Source organism: Lethenteron reissneri, chromosome 10 (genome assembly GCF_015708825.2).
Source record: "Lethenteron reissneri isolate LAM-NWPU_2019-01 chromosome 10, ASM1570882v1, whole genome shotgun sequence".
NCBI lineage: Eukaryota > Metazoa > Chordata > Hyperoartia > Petromyzontiformes > Petromyzontidae > Lethenteron > Lethenteron reissneri.
In genome coordinates, this window is record NC_083788.1 from 3,709,689 (window position 1) to 3,733,321 (window position 23,633).

The window sequence follows — 23,633 nt, forward strand, 5'->3', positions numbered from 1 at the left end:
TTTTCAAAAATTTTACACTGTTTAGGGAAAACAAATTAAATATTTAATTACCAATTGCTTAATACTGGCAGACAATCATCTGACCCATAGATTTCAGCCATCTCAAGCCAGAGGACGAGAGAACTCTAGCCGCCACGCATATAAAGGATTTAGAGTGAAAAACTTTGTTTTTACGGGTTTACTTGTTTTTCATATGTGACCTGGCCACATCGTGGAAATCTATAGCAGCAAAATTAATCTAAATAATCAAAATTCACACAAATATCCCCCGTGTAGCCTCAACAGACTGTAGGGGCAAGTGCTGTTAGCGAGCACCACCTATGAAGGCCGAAACGGCACACCGAGGGGGTGAGTGGGTGGCCAGCACCACACCCGGCCGCCTTTGTCTCCCCAGTGGCGATCTTTACGCATTGCACTAGGTACTCGTTTAAGGCTGAGTCAACCTATGAAAGGTTCAGGACCGGTGCGGACAAACGTTACTGGTGTTGGTCGTGAGCAGGAATCGAACTCAGGTCGCCGGGTTCGGAGCACAACGCGTGCTCACCACCTTTGCACTACCTCTGCCCAAACAAAGACAAAGGTCTATTGGAGCAAGTGTTCTTAGCTCGCACGCACGCACACACACACACACACGCACCCACACACACACGCACCCACACACACACGCACCCACACACACACGCACACACACACACACGCACCCACACACACACGCACCCACGCACGCACACACACATCTGTGAGCATAGGAACACATGCTCACGAAGGCACGAGTGATTGCGTATGAGCGAGTGTGTAAGGGCGAGTGACTGAGGGCGAGCGTGAGAGTCGGTGTGAACGCGAGGGTGAGCGAGCGAGGGCGAGCGAGCGAGGGCGAGCGAGCGAGTGAGCATCGTACCACGCAGTGCACGAGGATGCTGAGTGGAACCCAGCAGAGCAGGGAGAACACGAGCACGGAGCCCACGATGTTGTCCGCCAGGAACTTGCCTACACAACGACAAAGATCCCCCGTGTAGCCTTAACAGACTGTAGGGGCAAGTGCTTTTCGTGAGCCCCTACGAAGGCCGGCACGGCACACGAGGGGGTGGGTGGACAGCACCACGCCCGGCTGCCTTTGTCTCCCTAGTGGCGATGTTTACACACCGCACCAGGTACTCATTTGAGGCTGAGTCGACCTAGAGGAAGCCCGGGACCGGTTCAGATAATCGTCACTGGTGTTGGCCATGAGCCGGAATCGAACCCGGGTCACCGGGTTCATAGCGCAGCGTAGCGCTAACCGCTACACCACCGCTCCCCACACGCACACACATACACACATGCACGCGCGCACACACACACACACACGCACACACACACGCACGCACACACACACACGCACACACACACACGCACACACACACGCACACACACACACGCGCACACTGCCGCACTCACGGAAGCTGTTGATGTCGAGTTTGTCGATGAAGACCCAGAACCTCTCGATGGGATCCTGCACGGTCTTCTCACACTTGCCCTGCACCGCAACACCCACACCACCACCACCACCACCGCCACAGTGATAACCACACCAACACCACCACAGTGTTAACCGCTCCAGCACCACCAACAGTGTTCATCACCATTACAGTGTCAGCCACACCAGCACCACCACAATGTTCATAACACCCACACCACCACAACCACCACCACCGTCACAGTGATAACCACACCAACACCATCACAATGTTCACAATACCCACACCACCACCACCCACACCACCACCACCACCACAGCCAAAGTGCTCTCGACATCGCCACAAACATGTCAGCAAAGCCACACAGGGAGTGTCCGGAGCGGTGTAAACATCCCCGGGGGAGACCAAGGCAGCCAGGTGCGCGCGTGTGTGCGTGTGTGCATGTGTGCGCGTGTGCGTGTGTGTGCGTGCGTGTGGGCGTATGTGTGCGTGTGTGCGTGTGTGCGTGTGCGGGCGTATGTGTGCGTGTGTGTGCGTGTGTGCGTGCGTGTGTGTGTGTGTGTGTGCGTGTGTGCATGTGCGTGTGTGCGTGTGCGGGCGTATGTGTGCGTGTGTGTGTGTGTGTGCGCGTGTGTGTGTGCGAACACGCACGTTGCCATCGCAGAAGCCCACGGAGCAGGTCTTGCCCTTGCGTAGGCGCTTGCGGCCCCCGTCCTGCTCGTAGAGGACGCACGGCCCGTCACGAGTGACGCGGCAACACACGGAGCACGCCAGGTCCACCTCTACGGGGCGGCAGGGGGGAAGGAGAGAGTATGGGGGGAGGAGGGGTCAAGGGGGTACGAGGGGGGGAGGGGACCCAGGCTCATGGGGACCCAGGCTCATGGGGACACTGTATGACAACGGTGACAAAAATGATACCGGTTGAAGGATGTAAGGATTTGCATTAATCTCATATCAACCCTTCCACTGCCGTCATCATCGTCATCGTCGTCATCGTCGTCATAGTCGTCATCGTCATAGTCATCATGATGATGTCAATTACATTGTCGACGACGATAGTGATGACGTAATTATTTAGTGACGTCATTATTTAGTGACGTCATCTCTGATTATGTTGCCATCGATATTATCGTGACGTCATCGATGATAATGACTGATGATAACACTGATGATCACAAAGACGACGATGATAATGACCAATGATGATGATGATAGCACTGCTGATGATGCTGATGATAAAACTTTTAAAAAATGACATTGACATCAATGATGATAATATTGAAACTGCCATCGATGATGATGCTACTGACATTGTCATCGATGATGATGATGATCAACGATGATGCTATTGACAGTCATCAATGATGATGATAATGACAAATGATGATATTGGCATCGACGACGACTGATCATTACGATGACGACGATGATGAAGACGATGATGATGACGATGACGACAATGATGACGACGATGATGATGACGACGATGATGATGACGATGACGATGATGACGACGACGACGATGACGATGACGATGATGATGACGATGATGACGACGATGACGATGACGATGATGACGACGATGACGACGACGATGACGACGATGACGACGATGACGACGATGACGATGGTGACGATGATGATGATGATGACGATGATGACGATGATGACGATGATGATGATGATGACGATGATGATGACGATGACGATGACGACGACGATGATGACGATGATGACGATGATGACGATGATGACGACGACGATGACGATGACGATGATGACGACGATGATGATGACGATGATGATGACGACGATGACGACGACGACGATGACGACGACACCGCCACCACCGACGCCGCCGCCAAGCGCCGCGCCTGCCCCACCCTTGCAGGCGCAGGACTGCAGGCCCACGGTCTCGCAGAACGGCTTGCAGTGGCCCCCGTCGCACTTGCCCGCGTCCACGCACGTCGAGTTGTCGTCGGCGGGACCCGCCGGGGGGCACTCGCTGCTCACGCCTGCACACCACGCAGACACGGAGACGACCCCCCCCCACTCTCACGTGAACACTCGCTGCACACGACACAGAGACGACCCCCCCTCTCTCACGTGAACACTCGCTGCACACGACACAGAGACGACCCCCCCCTCTCTCACGTGAACACTCGCTGCACACGACACAGAGACGACCCCCCCCTCTCTCACGTGAACACTCGCTGCACACGACACAGAGACGACCCCCCCCTCTCTCACGTGAACACTCGCTGCACACGACACAGAGACGACCCCCCCCTCTCTCACGTGAACACTCGCTGCACACGACACAGAGACGACCCCCCCCTCTCTCACGTGAACACTCGCTGCTCACGACACAGAGACGACCCCCCCTCTCACGTGAACACTCGCTGCGCACGACACAGAGACGACCCCCCCTCTCACGTGAACACTCGCTGCTCACGACACAGAGACGACCCCCCCCTCTCACGTGAACACTCGCTGCTCACTACACAGAGACGACCCCCCCTCTCACGTGAACACTCGCTGCTCACGACACAGAAGACGACCCCCCCCCTCTCACGTGAACACTCGCTGCGCACGACACAGAGACGACCCCCCCTCTCACGTGAACACTCGCTGCTCACGACACAGAGACGACCCCCCCCCCTCACGTGAACACTCGCTGCTCACTACACAGAGACGACCCCCCCTCTCACGTGAACACTCGCTGCTCACGACACAGAGACGACCCCCCCTCTCACGTGAACACTCGCTGCGCACGACACAGAAGACGACCCCCCCCCCTCACGTGAACACTCGCTGCTCACGACACAGAAGACGACCCCCCCCCCTCACGTGAACACTCGCTGCTCACGACACAGAAGACGACCCCCCCTCTCACGTGAACACTCGCTGCTCACTACACAGAGACGACCCCCCCTCTCACGTGAACACTCGCTGCTCACGACACAGAAGACGACCCCCCCCCTCTCACGTGAACACTCGCTGCGCACGACACAGAGACGACCCCCCCTCTCACGTGAACACTCGCTGCTCACGACACAGAGACGCCCCCCCCCCCCTCACGTGAACACTCGCTGCTCACTACACAGAGACGACCCCCCCTCTCACGTGAACACTCGCTGCTCACGACACAGAGACGACCCCCCCTCTCACGTGAACACTCGCTGCGCACGACACAGAAGACGGCCCCCCCCCCTCACGTGAACACTCGCTGCTCACGACACAGAAGACGACCCCCCCCCCCTCACGTGAACACTCGCTGCTCACGACACAGAAGACGACCCCCCCTCTCACGTGAACACTCGCTGCTCACTACACAGAGACGCCCCCCCCTCTCACGTGAACACTCGCTGCTCACGACACAGAGACGACCCCCCCTCTCACGTGAACACTCGCTGCTCACGACACAGAGACGACCCCCCCTCTCACGTGAACACTCGCTGCTCACGACACAGAAGACGACCCCCCCCCTCTCACGTGAACACTCGCTGCGCACGACACAGAGACGACCCCCCCTCTCACGTGAACACTCGCTGCTCACGACACAGAGACGACCCCCCCCCCTCACGTGAACACTCGCTGCTCACTACACAGAGACGCCCCCCCCCCTCTCACGTGAACACTCGCTGCGCACGACACAGAAGACGACCCCCCCCCCTCACGTGAACACTCGCTGCTCACTACACAGAGACGACCCCCCCTCTCACGTGAACACTCGCTGCTCACGACACAGAGACGACCCCCCCTCTCACGTGAACACTCGCTGCTCACGACACAGAGACGACCCCCCCTCTCACGTGAACACTCGCTGCTCACGACACAGAAGACGACCCCCCCCCTCTCACGTGAACACTCGCTGCGCACGACACAGAGACGACCCCCCCTCTCACGTGAACACTCGCTGCTCACGACACAGAGACGACCCCCCCCCCTCACGTGAACACTCGCTGCTCACTACACAGAGACGACCCCCCCCCCCTCTCACGTGAACACTCGCTGCTCACCACACAGAGACGACCCCCCCCCCTCACGTGAACACTCGCTGCTCACTACACAGAGACGACCCCCCCCCCCCCTCACGTGAACACTCGCTGCTCACTACACAGAGACGCCCCCCCCCCCCTCTCACGTGAACACTCGCTGCTCACCACACAGAGACGACCCCCCCCCTCTCACGTGAACACTCGCTGCTCACGACACAGAGACGACCCCCCCTCTCACGTGAACACTCGCTGCGCACGACACAGAAGACGACCCCCCCCCCTCTCACGTGAACACTCGCTGCTCACGACACAGAGACGACCCCCCCCCCCCTCTCACGTGAACACTCGCTGCTCACCACACAGAGACGACCCCCCCCCTCTCACGTGAACACTCGCTGCTCACGACACAGAGACGACCCCCCCCCCCTCACGTGAACACTCGCTGCTCACGACACAGAGACGACCCCCCCCTCTCACGTGAACACTCGCTGCTCACGACACAGAGACGACCCCCCCCCCCCCTCTCACGTGAACACTCGCTGCTCACCACACAGAGACGACCCCCCCCCTCTCACGTGAACACTCGCTGCTCACGACACAGAGACGATCCCCCCCCCCCCCTCTCACGTGAACACTCGCTGCACACAACACAGAGACGACCCCCCCTCTCACGTGAACACTCGCTGCGCACGACACAGAGACGACCCCCCCCCTCTCACGTGAACACTCGCTGCTCACGACACAGAGACGCCCCCCCCCCTCTCACGTGAACACTCGCTGCTCACTACACAGAGACGACCCCCCCCCCTCTCACGTGAACACTCGCTGCTCACGACACAGAGACGATCCCCCCCCCCTCTCACGTGAACACTCGCTGCTCACGACACAGAGACGACCCCCCCCTCTCACGTGAACACTCGCTGCTCATGATACAGAGACGACCCCCCCCTCTCACGTGAACACTCGCTGCTCACGACACAGAGACGACCCCCCCCCCTCTCACGTGAACACTCGCTGCTCACGACACAGAGACGATCCCCCCCCCCCTCTCACGTGAACACTCGCTGCTCACTACACAGAGACGACCCCCCCCCTCTCATGTGAACACTCGCTGCTCACGACACAGAGACGATCCCCCCCCCTCTCACGTGAACACTCGCTGCGCACGACACAGAGACGATTCCCCCCCCTCTCACGTGAACACTCGCTGCTCACTACACAGAGACGATCCCCCCCCTCTCATGTGAACACTCGCTGCTCACGACACAGAGACGACCCCCCCCCCCTCTCACGTGAACACTCGCTGCGCACGACACAGAGACGATTCCCCCCCCTCTCACGTGAACACTCGCTGCTCACGACACAGAGACGATCCCCCCCCCTCACGTGAACACTCGCTGCTCACGACACAGAGACGACCCCCCCCCTCACGTGAACACTCGCTGCTCACGACACAGAGACGATCCCCCCCCCCCCTCACGTGAACACTCGCTGCTCACGACACAGAGACGACCCCCCCCTCTCACGTGAACACTCGCTGCGCACGACACAGAGACGACCCTCCCCCCCTCACGTGAACACTCGCTGCTCACGACACAGAGACGATCCCCCCCCCCCCTCACGTGAACACTCGCTGCTCACGACACAGAGACGACCCCCCCCCTCTCACGTGAACACTCGCTGCTCACGACACAGAGACGATCCCCCCCCCCCCTCACGTGAACACTCGCTGCTCACGACACAGAGACGATCCCCCCCCTCTTACGTGAACACTCGCTGCTCACGACACAGAGACGATCCCCCCCCCCCTCACGTGAACACTCGCTGCTCACGACACAGAGACGACCCCCCCCCTCTCACGTGAACACTCGCTGCTCACGACACAGAGACGATCCCCCCCCCCCTCACGTGAACACTCGCTGCTCACGACACAGAGACGATCCCCCCCCCTCACGTGAACACTCGCTGCTCACGACACAGAGACGACCCCCCCCCCCTCACGTGAACACTCGCTGCTCACGACACAGAGACGATCCCCCCCCCTCACGTGAACACTCGCTGCTCACGACACAGAGACGATCCCCCCCCCTTCTCACGTGAACACTCGCTGCTCACGACACAGAGACGACCCCCCCCCCCTCACGTGAACACTCGCTGCTCACGACACGGAGACGATCCCCCCCCTTCTCACGTGAACACTCGCTGCGCACGACACAGAGACGATTCCCCCCCCTCTCACGTGAACACTCGCTGCTCACGACACAGAGACGACCCCCCCCCCTCTCACATGAACACTCGCTGCTCACGACACAGAGACGACCCCCCCCCCCTCACGTGAACACTCGCTGCTCACGACACAGAGACGACCCCCCCCCCCTCACGTGAACACTCGCTGCTCACGACACAGAGACGATTCCCCCCCCTCTCACATGAACACTCGCTGCTCACGACACAGAGACGACCCCCCCCCCTCACGTGAACACTCGCTGCTCACGACACAGAGACGACCCCCCCCCCCTCACGTGAACACTCGCTGCTCACGACAGAGAGACGACCCCCCCCCTCTTACGTGAACACTCGCTGCTCACGACACAGAGACGACCCCCCCCTCTCACGCGTGAGCCACAGCATAATTGGCGAGCCGTGGATTGCTGTGGCGGCGGGTCCGGTGACCTATCAGAATCAACATTCTAGATTTGAAGCTTTCGTGACTGCAAGGATTCATACCTCTTGGGTTTTTTCGGTAAAGTCACGTAGGTAAAAACATTTAAAATTAATCAAAGTAATAATAGAAACAAAATAAAATAATAAATCACGACGTTTCGGAGGCAACACAGTCACGAAAGCTTCAAATCTAGAATGAATACCCTCAACGGGGAGGAATTCCACCTATCTGTTAGAGTTTTTAACAGACAACGAGACAAGAAGTCACAGCTTCTTCTTGGTTCTTTCGGTAAAGTCACGTTTCAGACTGTCTTTCCGACAGACCTGGTCTTCACCTGAAGACGGCTGCTTGCGTTGTGGCCGAAACGTCGTGAGAATTATTTTATTATGTCTTATTATTTTATTACTTCCCTTCTACGTGACTTTACCGAAATAACAAAGAAGATGAATCCCTGCAGTCACGAAAGCTTTAAATCAAAAAGTCACAGCTTCTCGAGACGCTGGCCTTCCTCAAGAGATGCCGCGATAACAAGATACATCTAGCTGTGACGGTCCCAGCATCAACATCTTTATTTAGACTCGAGGGCTCCAATAAACTCTGAAGCTCAGGAGGTCGTGGGTTCAATCCCGACCCTGACGCCTGCTGCTGTATATTTGGAGTTTGCGTGTCTCTCTCTCTCATCATCATCATCATCACGGTGGCTAGGAGATGTTAACTACCTCGCCTGGTGCGCAGGAGGTCGTGGGTTCGATCCCGACCCTGACGCCTGCTGCTGTATATTTGGAGTTTGTGTGTCTCTCTCTCACCATCATCACGGTGGCTAGGAGATGTTATCTCCCTCGCCTGCTAAGCAGGAGGTCGTGGGTTCAATCCCGACCCTGACGCCTGCTGCTGTATATTTGGAGCTTGCCTCTCTCACCGTGGTTTGTGTTTTTCCCTCTACACATTTAGAATCATAATGCGTATAGATACATTTGGCTGCTGTACATTTCCACGTGATAAGCCACTTCGTAGAGCTACCCCATTTGTGTGGTGTGTGTGTGCGGTGGTTGCGGTGCTGTGTGTGTGTGGTGCTGTGTGTGTGTGCTGTGTGTGTGTGTGGTGCTGTGTGTGTGTGTACTGTGTGTGTGTGGTGCTGTGTGTGTGTGTGTGCTGTGTGGTTCTGTGTGTGCTGTGTGCTGTGTGTGTGTGTGGTGCTGTGTGTGTGGTCCTGTGTGTGCTGTGTGTGTGTGCTGTGTGGTGCTGTGTGTGCTGTGTGCTGTGTGTGTGTGTGGTGCTGTGTGTGTGGTGCTGTTTGTGCTGTGTGTGTGCTGTGTGTGTGTGTGGTGCTGTGTGCGTGTGTGCTGTGTGTGTGTGTGTGGTGCTGTGTGTGCGGTGCTGTGTGTGTGCTGTGTGTGTGTGTGTTGCTGTGTGTGTGTGTGGTGCTGTGTGTGCTGTGTGTGTGGTGCTGTGTGTGTGTGTGGTGCTGTGTGTGTGCTGTGTGTGTGTGTGTGGTGCTGTGTGGTGTGCTTGTGTGTGTGTGTGGTGCTGTGTGTGTGTGTGTGGTGCTGTGTGTGTGCTGTGTGTGTGTGTGTGTGGTGCTGTGTGTGTGGTGCTGTGTGTGCTGTGTGTGTGTGTGCTGTGTGTGTGCTGTGTGTGTGTGTGGGGCTGTGTGTGTGGTGTTGTGTGTGTGGTGCTGTGTGTGCTGTGTGTGTGGTGCTGTGTGTGCTGTGTGTGTGGTGCTGTGTGTTGCTGTGTGTGCTGTGTGTGTGTGCTGTGTGTGTTGCTGTGTGTGCTGTGTGTGTGTGCTGTGTGTGTGTGTGCGGTGTGTACACTGTGTGTGTGTGCTGTGTGTGCTGTGTGTGTGCTGTGTGTGTGTGCTGTGTGTGTGCTGTGTGTGTGTGCTGTGTGTGTGCTGTGTGTGTGCTGTGTGTGTGGTGCTGTGTGTGTGGTGCTGTGTGTGTGTGTGTGGTGTGTGTGTGTGGTGCTGTGTGTGTGTGCGTGTGTGTGTGCGGTGTGTGTGCTGTGTGTGTGTGCTGTGTGTGCTGTGTGTGTGGTGCTGTGTGTTTGGTGCTGTGTGTGCTGTGTGTGCGTGGTGCTGTGTGTGTGTGCTGTGTGTGTGGTGCTGTGTGTGTGGTGTGTGTGTGTGTGGTGTGTGTGTGTGTGGTGCTGTGTGTGTGTGGTGTGTGTGTGTGGTGTGTGTGTGTGGTGTGGTGTGTGTGTGTGTGTGGTGCTGTGTGTGGTGTGTGCGTGTGGTGCTGTGTGTGTGGTGCTGTGTGTGTGTGCTGCGTGTGTGGTGCTGTGTGTGTGGTGTGTGTGGTGCTGTGTGTGTGGTGCTGTATGTGTTGCTGTGTGTGCTGTGTGTGTGCTGTGTGTGTGCTGTGTGTGTGGTGCTGTGTGTGTGGTGCTGTGTGTGTGGTGCTGTGTGTGTGGTGCTGTGTGTGTGGTGTTGTGTGTGTGTGCGTGTGTGTGTGCGGTGTGTGTGTGTGCTGTGTGTGTGTGTGCGTGCGGTGCTGTGTGTGTGGTGCTGTGTGTGTGGTGTTGTGTGTGTGGTGCTGTGTGTGTGGTGCTGTGTGTGTGTGGTGTGTGTGTGTGTGGTGTGTGTGTGTGTGTGGTGTGTGTGTGGTGCTGTGTGTGCGGTGTGTGTGTGTGGTGTGTGTGTGTGGTGTGGTGTGTGTGTGTGTGTGTGGTGCTGTGTGTGGTGTGTGTGTGGTGCTGTGTGTGTGGTGCTGTGTGTGTGTGCTGCGTGTGTGGTGCTGTGTGTGTGGTGCTGTGTGTGTGGTGTGTGTGTGTGTGTGTGGTGCTGTGTGTGTGTGCGTGTGTGTGTGCGGTGTGTGTGTGTGCTGTGTGTGTGTGTGCGTGCGGTGCTGTGTGTGTGGTGCTGTGTGTGTGGTGTTGTGTGTGTGGTGCTGTGTGTGTGGTGCTGTGTGTGTGGTGTGTGTGTGTGTGGTGTGTGTGTGTGTGGTGCTGTGTGTGTGTGGTGCTGTGTGTGCGGTGTGTGTGTGTGGTGTGTGTGTGTGGTGTGGTGTGTGTGTGTGTGTGTGTGGTGCTGTGTGTGGTGTGTGTGTGGTGCTGTGTGTGTGGTGCTGTGTGTGTGTGCTGCGTGTGTGGTGCTGTGTGTGTGGTGTGTGTGGTGCTGTGTGTGTGGTGTGTGTGTGTGTGGTGCTGTGTGTGCTGCTGTGTGTGCTGTGTGCTGTGTGTGTGTGGTGCTGTGTGTGCTGTGTGTGTGTGTGCTGTATGCTGTGTGTGCGGTGCTTGCGGTGCTATGTGTGCGGTGCGGTGCTGTGTGCTGTGTGTGTGTGTGCTGTGTGTGTGTGTGTGCTGTGTGTGTGTGCTGTGTGTGTGTGTGCTGTGTGTGTGTGCTGCGGTGCGGTGCTGTGTGTGCTGTGTGTGTGCTGTGTGTGTGTGTGTGTGCTGTGTGTGTGTGTGGTGCTGTGTGTGCTGTGTGTGTGTGTGTGTGGTGCTGTGTGTGTGTGCAGTGTGTGCGGTGCTTGCGGTGCAGTGTGTGCGGTGTGCTGTGTGTGCTGTGTGTGTGTGGTGCTGTGTGTGTGGTGCTGTGTGTGCTGTGTGTGTGTGTGTGGTGCTGTGTGTGCTGTGTGTGTGTGTGTGTGGTGCTGTGTGTGTGTGCAGTGTGTGCGGTGCTTGCGGTGCAGTGTGTGCGGTGCGGTGCAGTGTGTACGGTACGGTGTGGTGCTGTATGCTGTGTGTGCTGTGTGCTGTGTGTGCGGTGCAGTGTGTACGGTACGGTGCGGTGCGTACCTGTGCAGTAGGAGGCGCTGCGGCAGATGGAGGGGATGGGCTCCTGGCACAGCTTTCCCGCTTGCTCGTACGAGCAGTTCCGACAGCACGGGGAGTTACGGTCACTGAGCACGGACGGGGGGGGGGGGGGGGGCGCGTCACGAATCGCGGGGATGCACAAAGAGAGATGCATATTCTTGGGTTTTTTCGGTAAAGTCACGTAGAAGGTAAAAAAAAAAAGTAAAATAAAAATCACAACGTTTCGGAGGCAACACAAGCCTCCGTCTTCAGGTGGAACCGTCACACCCACGCTCGCTGTATCAAGTAAATGAGAGATTCCAAGAGATCCGACCCCGTATATATACTGGTTGAGGGGGGAGGAGCTAGTGCAGGCCCCCTTTTTAAATTCTTTATATTAAGTTCGCTTGCTTGCTTGCGTGCTTGCTTGCTTGCTTACGACCGTGCAAATCTTTCGGTCGTTTTTTAACCCACTTCCCGTGATCCAATCGAGCTGACATTTTCCACACAGACTCGTTGTGCCAGACAATTATTGTTCGTGAAAAAAATTCCCAAAATTGTACACTTTTTAGGCAAAAAAAAAATATTTTACATATATTCAAATAGAACTCATTCATCGCTTTGGCTGAACGTCAGAGTGTAAGAGCCCAGAGCGTAACCCCTCCACAGGCCGTGGCGGAGTAGCGCAGTTGGTAGCGCCCTCGCTTCCCATGCCAAAGGTCGCGGGATCGATCCCCGCGTCCTCCACAGGCGAATATATTTTTAAATCCTTTATATAAAGTTCGCTGCCACGCATATAAAGGATTTATAGTGAAAAACTTTGTTTTTACGGGTTTACTTGTTAAATCCTTTATATTAAGTTCGCTTGCTTGCTTGCGTGCTTGCGTGCTTGCTTGCTTGCTTACGACCGTGCAAATCTTTCGGTCGTTTTTTAACCCACTTCCCGTGATCCAATCGAGCTGACATTTTGCACACAGACTCGTTGTGCGAGACAATTAATGTTCATGAAAATTTTTTTCCAAAATTTTACCCTTTTTAGGGAATTTTTTTAAAATATTTAATTACCAATTGCTTAATGGTGGCAGACAATCATCTGACCCATAGGTGGCAGCCATCTCAAGCCAGAGGACGAGAGGACTCTAGCCGCCCGTTTCAAAGACCAATGTGGGCTGGGTTGTGGCCCATTGAACACGCATATAAAGGATTTATAGTGAAAAACTTTGTTTTTACAGGTTAATTTGTATTATTATGGTAAGGTTGGTGCGGCTGAAACTACGGCTAGTCGACACAAAGATAGACGCATGCCAGGGGGTGGGAGGGAGGGGAGTTTCACACTGGGCACACCAAGTACTTAATAGAGTCATCTTCTGATTCTTTGTTTTTTTCGGTAAAGTCACGTAGGTAAATTTTTTTTATTAATATTATATTATTTTATTTTTATTTTACTTTTATTAATTTTAATTTTTTACCTACGTGCCTTTACCGAAAAAACCTTAGAATATGAATCCTTGCAGTCACGAAAGCTTCAAATCTAGAATGAAGTGATCTTCTTGGTTCTTTCGGTAAAGTCACGTAGAAGGGAAATAATAAAGTAATACAAATAAAACACACAACGCAAGCAGCCGTCCTCAGGTGAAGAACAGGTCTGTCGGAAAGACAGCGTCCGAATGAACACCACCAAGCTTGGCAGTGAGTGAGTGAGCGGGTGAGCGAGTGAGTGAGCGAGTGAGTGAGCGAGCGAGTGAGTGAGTGAGTGAGCGGGTGAGTGTGTGAGTGTGTGAATGTGTGCGCGAGTGAGTGAGTGTGTGAGTGAGTGAGTGTGTGAGTGAGCGGGTGAGCGGGTGCGCGAGTGAGTGAGTGAGTGAGTGAGCGAGTGAGTGCGTAAGTGTGCGAGTGAGTGAGTGTGCGAGTGAGTGAGTGAGTGAGCGAGCGAGCGAGCGAGTGAGTGATTGAGTGAGTGACCGAGCGGGTGAGCGAGTGAGTGAGCGAGCGGGTGAGCAAGTGTGCGAGTGTGTGCGCGAGTGAGCGAGCGAGCGAGTGAGTGATTGAGTGAGTGAGCGAGCGAGCGAGCGGGTGCGCGGGTGAGCAAGCACGGTGCGCTACCTGCACAACTTCCCCGGGCGCAGCTTGCAGGTGTCGGTGCAGCAGGCGTCGTTGTGTGCGAACGCGGGTCCCGCGTCGCACTGCTCGCCCTCCTCGACGCGCGAGTTGCCGCACAGCTTCACCGTGCGCGGCAAGAAGCAGCGCGCCGACTTTGCCTCCAGCGTCTTGTAGATGGCGCGCTTGCTGCAGTTGGAGAACATCTGCAGGCGCAGCGGCAGCAGGAGCGGCAGTATCAACATCAACAGTAGCAGCAGCAGCGGCAGCAGCAGCAGTATTAGTAGCAGCAGCAACAGCAGCAGTCGCAACATCAGCAGCAGCAGTAGCAGCAGCAGCAGTAGCAGCAGCATTATCAGTCGTAGCAGAATCATCAGTAGCAGCAGCAGCAGCATCAGCATCAGCAGGAGCAGCAGTATTAGTAGCAGCAGCAGCATCATCAGCAGCAGCATCATCAGCAGCAGCATTAGCAGCATTAGCAGTAGCATCAGCAGTAGCAGCAGCATTATCAGTCGTAGCAGAATCATCAGTAGCAGCAGCAGCAGCAGCATCGGCATCAGCAGGAGCAGCAGTATTAGTAGCAGCAGCAACAACAGCAGCAGCAGTAGCCGCAACATCATAACCATGAGCAGCAGGGCAGCGTTGAAGCAGCAGGCTGCTGCGTCTGCAGCCCCGGCCAGCTCTGCAGGGCCGTTGTGTTCATCGCGGCTCAGTCTGAGCACGCTCGGCCTACCGCCGCACGCCGGCAGACTGACCGTGATAGAATGGTGGGGGGAGGGGGGGGGGAGTTCAACGTGGTGGGATGGGAAACATGGCAGTGGTGGTGGTGGTGGTGATGACGGTGGTGATGGTGATGATTATGGTGACGATGGCGATGGCGGTGATGACGGTGGTGATGGTGATGATTGTGGTGACGATGGTGGTGGTGGTGATGACGATGGTGATGATTATGGTGACGATGGCGGTGATGGTGATGACGATGGTGATGATTATGGTGACGATGGTGGTGACGGTGGTGATGGTGACGGTGGTGGTGGTGGTGGTGACGGTGGTGATGGTGATGATTATGGTGACGATGGCGATGGTGGCGGTGGTGGTGACGGTGGTGATGGTGATGATTATGGTGACAATGGCGATGCTGGCGGTGGTGATGACGGTGGTGATGGTGATGATTATGGTGACGATGGCGATGATGGTGGTGGTGGTGACGGTGGTGATGGTGATGATTATGGTGACGATGGTGGTGATGATGATGACGGTGGTGGTGGTGACGGTGGTGATGGTGATGATTATGGTGACGATGGCGATGGTGGTGGTGATGACGGTGGTGATGGTGATGATTGTGGTGACGATGGTGGTGGTGGTGATGACAGTGGTGGTGGTGACGGTGGTGATGGTGATGATTGTGGTGACGGTGACGATGACGGTGGTGGTGATGATGGTGGTGATGGTGATGATTATGGTGACGGTGACGATGGTGGTGGTGGTGGTGGTGGTGATGATGGTGGTGATGGTGATGATTATGGTGACGATGGTGGTGGTGGTGGTGGTGACGGTGGTGATGGTGATGATTGTGGTGACGGTGACGATGGTGGTGGTGGTGGTGACGGTGGTGAGGGTGATGATTGTGGTGACGATGACGATGACGGTGGTGGTGGTGACGGTGGTGATGGTGATGATTATGGTGACGATGGCGATGATGGTGGTGGTGATGACGGTGGTGATGGTGATGATTATGGTGACGATGGCGATGACGGTGGTGGTGGTGACGGTGGTGATGGTGATGATTATGGTGACGATGGCGATGACGGTGGTGGTGGTGACGGTGGTGATGGTGATGATTATGGTGACGGTGGCGATGACGGTGGTGGTGATGATGGTGGTGATGGTGATGATTATGGTGACGATGGTGGTGACGGTGGGGGGGGTGACGGTGGTGATGGTGATGATTATGGTGATGATGACGATGACGGTGGGGTGGTGACGGTGGCGATGGTGATGATTATGGCGACGATGGCGATGGCGGTGGTGGTGACGGTGGTGATGGTGATGATTGTGGTGACGATGGCGATGGCGGTGGTGGTGACGGTGGTGATGATTGTGGTGACGATGGCGATGACGGTGGTGGTGTTGACGGTGGTGACGACGACGATGATGATGACGGTGGCGACGATAGTCATGGCGATGATGGGGGGGGGGGGGGGGCAAGGCCGGGGGGGGGGGGTCCAGGCCAACAGCACCTTGTTGTTCTCGTGGTCGCCGCTCACGGCGTAGGGATACATGACGAACTTCCCTCCGGCTTCGTCCGGGGCAGAGCACTCGGCGCTGTCGGGGTCGTGCTCCGCCCCAAAGTTGTGCCCAAACTCGTGGGTGGTCACCAAGTCTGCCTCCTGACAACAACAACAAAAAATTTTCGATTTAAAGACTAACACTGCCCATAGACTCAACACTGCCCATAGACTCAACACTGCCCATAGACTCAACACTGCCCATAGACTCAACACTGCCCATAGACTCAACACTACCCATAGACTCAACACTACCCATAGACTCAACACTGCCCATAGACTCAACACTGCCCATAGACTCAACACTGCCCATAGACTCAACACTGCCCATAGACTCAACACTGCCCATAGACCTCAACACTACCCATAGACTCAACACTGCCCATAGACTCAACACTGCCCATAGACTCAACACTGCCCATAGACTCAACACTGCCCATAGACCTCAACACTGCCCATAGACTCAACACTACCCATACACTCAACACTGCCCATAGACTCAACACTGCCCATAGACTCAACACTGCCCATAGACTCAACACTGCCCATAGACTCAACACTACCCATAGACTCAACACTGCCCATAGACTCAACACTGCCCATAGACTCAACACTGCCCATAGACTCAACACTGCCATAGACTCAACACTGCCCATAGACTCAAACACTACCCATACACTCAACACTGCCATAGACCTCAACACTGCCCATAGACTCAACACTGCCCATAGACTCAACACTGCCCATAGACTCAACACTACCCATAGACTCAACACTGCCCATAGACTCAACCCTGCCATAGACTCAACACTGCCCTAGACTCAACACTGCCCATAGACTCAACACTGCCCATAGACTCAACACTACCCATAGCACTCAACACTGCCCATAGACTCAACACTGCCCATAGACTCAACACTACCCATAGACTCAACACTGACCCATAGACTCAACACTGCCCATAGACCTCAACACTGACCCATAGACTCAACACTACCCATAGACTCAACACTACCCATAGACTCAACACTGCCCATAGACTCAACACTGCCCATAGACTCAACACTGCCCATAGACTCAACACTACCCATAGACTCAACACTGCCCATAGACTCAACACTGCCCATAGACTCAACACTACCCATAGACTCAACACTGCCCATAGACTCAACACTGCCCATAGACTCACACTACCCATAGACTCAACACTGCCCATAGACTCAACACTGCCCATAGACTCAACACTACCCATAGACTCACACTACCCATAGACTCACACTGCCCATAGACTCACACTGCCCATAGACTCAACACTGCCCATAGACTCAACACTGCCCATAGACTCAACACTGCCCATAGACTCAACACTACCCATAGACTCACACTGCCCTAGACTCAACACTACCCATAGACTCAACACTGCCCATAGACTCAACACTGCCCATAGACTCAACACTGCCCATAGACTCAACACTACCCATAGACTCACACTGCCCATAGACTCACACTGCCCATAGACTCAACACTGCCCATACTCAACACTGCCCATAGACTCAACACTACGCCCATAGACTCAACACTGCCCATAGACTCAACACTGCCCATAGACTCAACACTACCCATAGACTCCACTGCCCATAGACTCACACTGCCCATAGACTCAACACTGCCCATAGACTCACACTGCCCATAGACAACACTGCCCATAGACTCCACTGCCCATAGACTCAACACTGCCCATAGACACTGCCCATAGACTCAACACTGCCCATAGACTCAACACTGCCCATAGACTCAACACTGCCCATAGACTCAACACTGCCCATAGACTCAACACTGCCCATAGACTCAACACTACCCATAGACTCAACACTGCCCATAGACTCAACACTACCCATAGACTCAACACTGCCCATAGACTCAACACTGCCCATAGACTCAACACTGCCCATAGACTCAACACTGCCCATAGACTCAACACTGCCCATAGACTCAACACTGCCCATAGACTCACCCAATACAACACTGCCCATAGACTCAACACTGCCCATAGACTCAACACTGCCCATAGACTCAACACTGCCCATAGACTAACACTGCCCATAGACTAACACTGCCCCTAGGCCCCAACACTCCCCTAGGCCCAACCCCACCCATAGGCTCAACACTACCCATAGACTCAACACTGCCCATAGACTCAACACTGCCCATAGACTAACACTGCCCATAGACTAACACTGCCCATAGACTCAACACACGCACATGCACGCACGCACGCACGCGCACACGCACGCACACACGCACGTACGCACACACGCACGCATGCAGACACACACACACGCACATGCGTGTGTGCACACCTTGGTGAGGATGGTCTTCCCATAGTTCATGGTGCTGGTGAGCCCGGTGTTGAGGAAGATGTATTTTTTGGCTTGTTCGTTAAAGTAGCCTACACAAGCACGCGCACGCAACATACACGTCACAACACCACACACATCGTCACAGCGCACGCATGCTGTCAGGGCAAGTGCCGCTAGCGCGCCTATGAAGGCTGGCACGGCACACGAGGGGTAGGTGGGTGGCCAACACCACGCCCGGCCGCCTTTGTCTCCCCAGTGGCGATGTTCACACATCGCACCAGGTTACTCATTTGAGGCCGAGTCGACCTAGGGGAGGTGCGGGACCGGTTCAGGTAATCGTCACCGGTGTTGGCCGTGAGCGGGAATCGAACCCGGCTCGCGGGGTTCGTAGCACAGCGTAGCGCTAACTGCTGCACCACCGCTCACACACAACAACAACAACAACCGCCATTCGCCACTAAGTGGCGGTGACGTCACCACGACGCTTGTGCCAGGCTCACATACATACGCACGCACACGCACGCACACGCACGCACACGCACGCACGCACGCGCACGCACGCGCACACACGCACACACACGCACACACACGCACACACACGCACACCAGCTTTGTGTGTGTGTGCGCCCACCACTCACTGGGCGTGCAGATGCCCCCCACGGCGCTGGTCTTGGGCGAGCCCACGTAGGCGAGGCCCAGCGTGCCCTGGCTGAAGTCCTGGTACGTGAAGAGGTGCGCCAGGCACACGTTGCGAGCGCTCTCCGACACGTCGATGCTGAATTGCTGCTCTCACGTGAAAACGCACGCACGCACACACACACGCACGCACACACGCACGCACGCACACACACGCACACGCACGTGTACACAAGGGGCAAGTGCTGTTAGTGGAGCAGCACCTACGAAGGCCGGCACAGCACACGAGGAGTTGGGTGGCCAGCAGCACCACGCCCGACCGCATTGGCGATGTTTACACACCGCACCAGGTAATCATTTGAGGCCGAGTCGACCTAGGGGAGGCTCAGGGACCGTTTCAGATAATCGTCACCGTTGTTGGCCGTGAGCGGGAATCTAACCCGGTCCGCCAGCTTTGTAGTGCAGCGTGCTGACCGCTGCACTACCGCACGCACACACGCACACACGCACACACACACACACACGCGCACACACGCACACACGCACACACACACACGCACACACGCACACACGCACGCCTTCCCTATGTACCCCCCCACCCCCCACCCCCCTTCGGAGTGGGCAGGTAGGAACTTGGTTGGACAGCGCATTCGTGCACAGACAGACAGACAAATAATCCCTGGTGGGCAGTGTGGAAGCTGTTGTTCCTACCTGTATAAGTGTCGTGTATAGTGTCGTGTGTAGGTTAAACGTTGAGTTTTATAAGGGCACCACGGGGTGACCAGCCCCACCCCACCCACCCCCCAGCACCAGGCCCCCCCCACCTCCAGCAGGGCCTTGACATTCCACGCGGCGGCGCCCGGCGGGCTCGTGCCGTTCATGTTGTAGTGGCGCTTGCCGCTGCTGCCGGAGCTCACGGCCGTCGGCCTCTGGTGGACGATGATCTACGCACCACGCGGGGACCACGCGAAGAGACCATGGAGACGCGTAAGGAGAGACACGCCGAGATGTGGGGACTCGTGCAGGGACAAGGGGAGAAGTGGTCAGATGCGGAGAGACACGGGGAGACACGGAGAGACACGGGGAGATACGGGGAGACACGGGGAGACGTGGGGAGACACGGGGAGACGTGGGGAGACACAGGGAGGCACGGGGAGACACGGGGAGACACGGAGAGACACGGGGAGACACGGGGAGACACGGGGAGACACGGGGAGACACGGGGAGACGTGGAGAGACACAGGGAGACGTGGAGAGACACGGGGAGACACGGGGAGACGTGGGGAGACGTGGGGAGACACGAGGAGGCACGGGGAGACACGGGGAGACACGGGGAGACACGTGGAGACACGGGGAGACACGGGGAGACGTGGGGAGACACAGGGAGGCACGGGGAGACACGGGGAGACACGGGGAGGCGTGGGGAGACACGGGGAGACGTGGGGAGACACAGGGAGGCACGGAGAGACACGGGGAGACACGGAGAGACACGGGGAGACACGGGGAGACACGGGGAGACACGGGGAGACACGGGGAGACGTGGAGAGACACAGGGAGACGTGGAGAGACACGGGGAGACACGGGGAGACGTGGGGAGACGTGGGGAGACACGGGGAGGCACGGGGAGACACGGGGAGACACGGGGAGACGTGGGGAGACACGTGGAGACACGGGGAGACACGGGGAGACGTGGGGAGACACAGGGAGGCACGGGGAGACACGGGGAGACACGGGGAGACGTGGAGAGACACAGGGAGACGTGGAGAGACACGGGGAGACACGGGGAGACGTGGGGAGACGTGGGGAGACACGGGGAGGCACGGGGAGACACGGGGAGACACGGGGAGACGTGGGGAGACGTGGGGAGACACGTGGAGACACGGGGAGACACGGGGATACGTGGGGAGACGTGGAGAGACATAGGGAGACGTGGAGAGACACGGGGAGACACGGGGAGACGTGGGGAGACGTGGGGAGACGTGTGGAGACACGGGGAGACGTGGGTCCTCACGTGGAGATGCGGGAAGGCACGTGAGGGGAAAGCCGCAGAGACACAGGGGAGACGTGGGGACATATGTGGAGACAAGGGCATGTCTACTTTCGTGGTTGATGTGGGTGGTAATGTGGTAGTTGTTCTTGTGGTAGTTGTTGTGGTCGTGGTTGTTGTGGTCGTTGTGGTGGTGGATAGCCCACCTGATCGATCTGTAGTCCGTAGCCCCGGTAGTTGTTGTGGTCGTGGTTGTTGTGGTCGTTGTGGTGGTGGATAGCCCACCTGATCGATCTGTAGTCCGTAGCCCCGGTAGTTGTTGTGGTCGTGGTTGTTGTGGTCGTTGTGGTGGTGGATAGCCCACCTGATCGATCTGTAGTCCGTAGCCCCGGTAGTTGTTGTGGTCGTGGTTGTTGTGGTTGTTGTGGTGGTGGATAGCCCACCTGATCGATCTGTAGTCCGTAGCCCCGGTAGTTGTTGTGGTCGTGGTTGTTGTGGTTGTTGTGGTGGTGGATAGCCCACCTGATCGATCTGTAGTCCGTAGCCCCGGTAGTTGTTGTGGTCGTGGTTGTTGTGGTTGTTGTGGTGGTGGATAGCCCACCTGATCGATCTGTAGTCCGTAGCCCCGGTAGTTGTTGTGGTCGTGGTTGTTGTGGTTGTTGTGGTGGTGGATAGCCCACCTGATCGATCTGTAGTCCGTAGCCCCGGTAGTTGTTGTGGTCGTGGTTGTTGTGGTTGTTGTGGTGGTGGATAGCCCACCTGATCGATCTGTAGTCCGTAGCCCTGGTAGTTGTTGTGGTCGTGGTTGTTGTGGTTGTTGTGGTGGTGGATAGCCCACCTGATCGATCTGTAGTCCGTAGCCCCGGTAGTTGTTGTTGTCCCACGTGGTGATGCGGTAAATGTCATCCACTCGGTCAATCAGCTCAATCTGCACGCACACACACACACCCGGACACAAAGACAAAGATCCCCCGTGTAGCTTCAACAGACTTTTGGGACAAGAGCTTTAGTGAGCTGCACCTATGAAGGCCGGCACAGAGACACGAAGGGGTGGGTGGCCAGCACCACACCCGGCCGCCTTTGTCTCCCCAGTGGCGATGTTTACACATCGCACCGGGCACTCATTTGAGGCCGAGTCGACCTAGGGGAGGCTCAGGGACCGGTTCAGATGATCGTCACCGGTGTTGGCCGTGAGCGGGAACCGAACGCGGGTCACCGCGTTCGTAGCGCGAACCGCTGCACTACCGCTCACCGACACGCACACACAGACACAGACACACAGACACAAACAGATGCACACCCACACCAAAAACTAAACTATTTAGTATTTTACCAGCGAAGGCCAACCGAGCTGCGTGGATCTTCTTCAGAAGCGACCCGGCCACAAATGATAGCCCAACGTAGCGGCTCATCATCATCATCATCATCGTCGTCACGTGAACATTGACAGCAGCCAGCCAGAGGTAGTCAACATCTGACCTCGTGGTGTCAACACAAGCGTGCCCCCTGCTGGGCTCACTCGGTAGTTGACGGTGCTGCGGTCCTCCCCCTCGTGTCCCCCCATGACCCCCCATGACCCCCACGTCCCCCCCATGTCCCCTCCCCCCGCGTTCCCCCCCCCGTGCCCCCCCCCCGTATCACCCCCCCACCCATTGACCCCCAGCCACGTGTCTCACGCTGTAGTTGACAGTGCTGTTCGTGTCCACCCATGTCACCCCCATGCCCCTTCCCTCCTCCCCCCGTGCCCCCCCCCCTCCCTCGGTGTCCCCCCCCCCGCATCACCCTCCCCCCGTGACCCCCCAGTGACCCCCCCGCCCCGCCCCTCACGAGATAGTTGACGGTGCTGCTCTCCTGGCTGCGCCCCATGTGCGTGAAGAAGCGGAAGTCGGCCACCAGCAGCAGCTTGCACGTGTCCTTGGGGGCCGCAGGGTCCGGGGAGCGGCGCGCCCTCGGGGGGCCCTCTACACGGGGGGGGGCGGGGGGGGGGCATCCAGGGGTATCACGTGATCAGGGGGAGGGGACGGCGGTGAGGGGGGGCGGGGATCGAACGCACCGCCCAATGGGAACGCGCGCCACGCACGGCGCTGCGCGAGCTGGGAAAGCGAACTCGGGTGGACGGGTCGATAGCGCAGCGCGCTAATTGCTGCGCCACCACTCGCCCTGTTTAGTCTGTGCCCTGGGGGCAAGGGAGTTCACTCGGCCCTCCGGCCAGCGGGGCCCCCCGGCACGGTGGCACCGCCTGCACACGCGACGGCCACCCCACCGACGCACGCACCTGTACACACAAAGACAAAGATCCCGCCCCACCGCATAGCCTCAACAGGCTGTCGGCGGCAAGTGCTGTCGGGCCGAGTCGACACAGGGGAGGCCCGGGACCGATTCGGAAAAAGGTTCCAATATTCACCGCCAC

The 23,633-nt window shown here is 56.9% G+C and overlaps 1 protein-coding gene across 2 annotated transcripts in view; it reads right to left on the reverse strand.

Annotated features, from left to right (window-relative positions):
- Nucleotides 1-23,633, reverse strand: part of LOC133340852 (disintegrin and metalloproteinase domain-containing protein 17-like) — a 38,031-nt gene that overhangs the window by 14,138 nt on the left and 260 nt on the right. The window contains exons 2-13 of one of the 2 annotated variants that reach the window (XM_061549289.1): nt 23,051-23,184; nt 22,062-22,151; nt 20,061-20,180; nt 19,239-19,383; nt 18,601-18,689; nt 16,193-16,342; nt 13,959-14,158; nt 11,859-11,962; nt 3,338-3,469; nt 2,106-2,236; nt 1,435-1,513; nt 899-987 (exon numbers count right to left, since the gene is read on the reverse strand). In XM_061549289.1, the coding sequence (XP_061405273.1) occupies nt 899-987; nt 1,435-1,513; nt 2,106-2,236; nt 3,338-3,469; nt 11,859-11,962; nt 13,959-14,158; nt 16,193-16,342; nt 18,601-18,689; nt 19,239-19,383; nt 20,061-20,180; nt 22,062-22,151; nt 23,051-23,089 (1,368 nt within the window). In that variant the 5' untranslated portion in view covers nt 23,090-23,184. Of the gene's footprint in view, nt 1-898; nt 988-1,434; nt 1,514-2,105; nt 2,237-3,337; nt 3,470-11,858; nt 11,963-13,958; nt 14,159-16,192; nt 16,343-18,600; nt 18,690-19,238; nt 19,384-20,060; nt 20,181-21,429; nt 21,461-22,061; nt 22,152-23,050; nt 23,185-23,633 lie in introns of those variants that run through there. The other variant, XM_061549288.1, reaches the window with a different exon arrangement.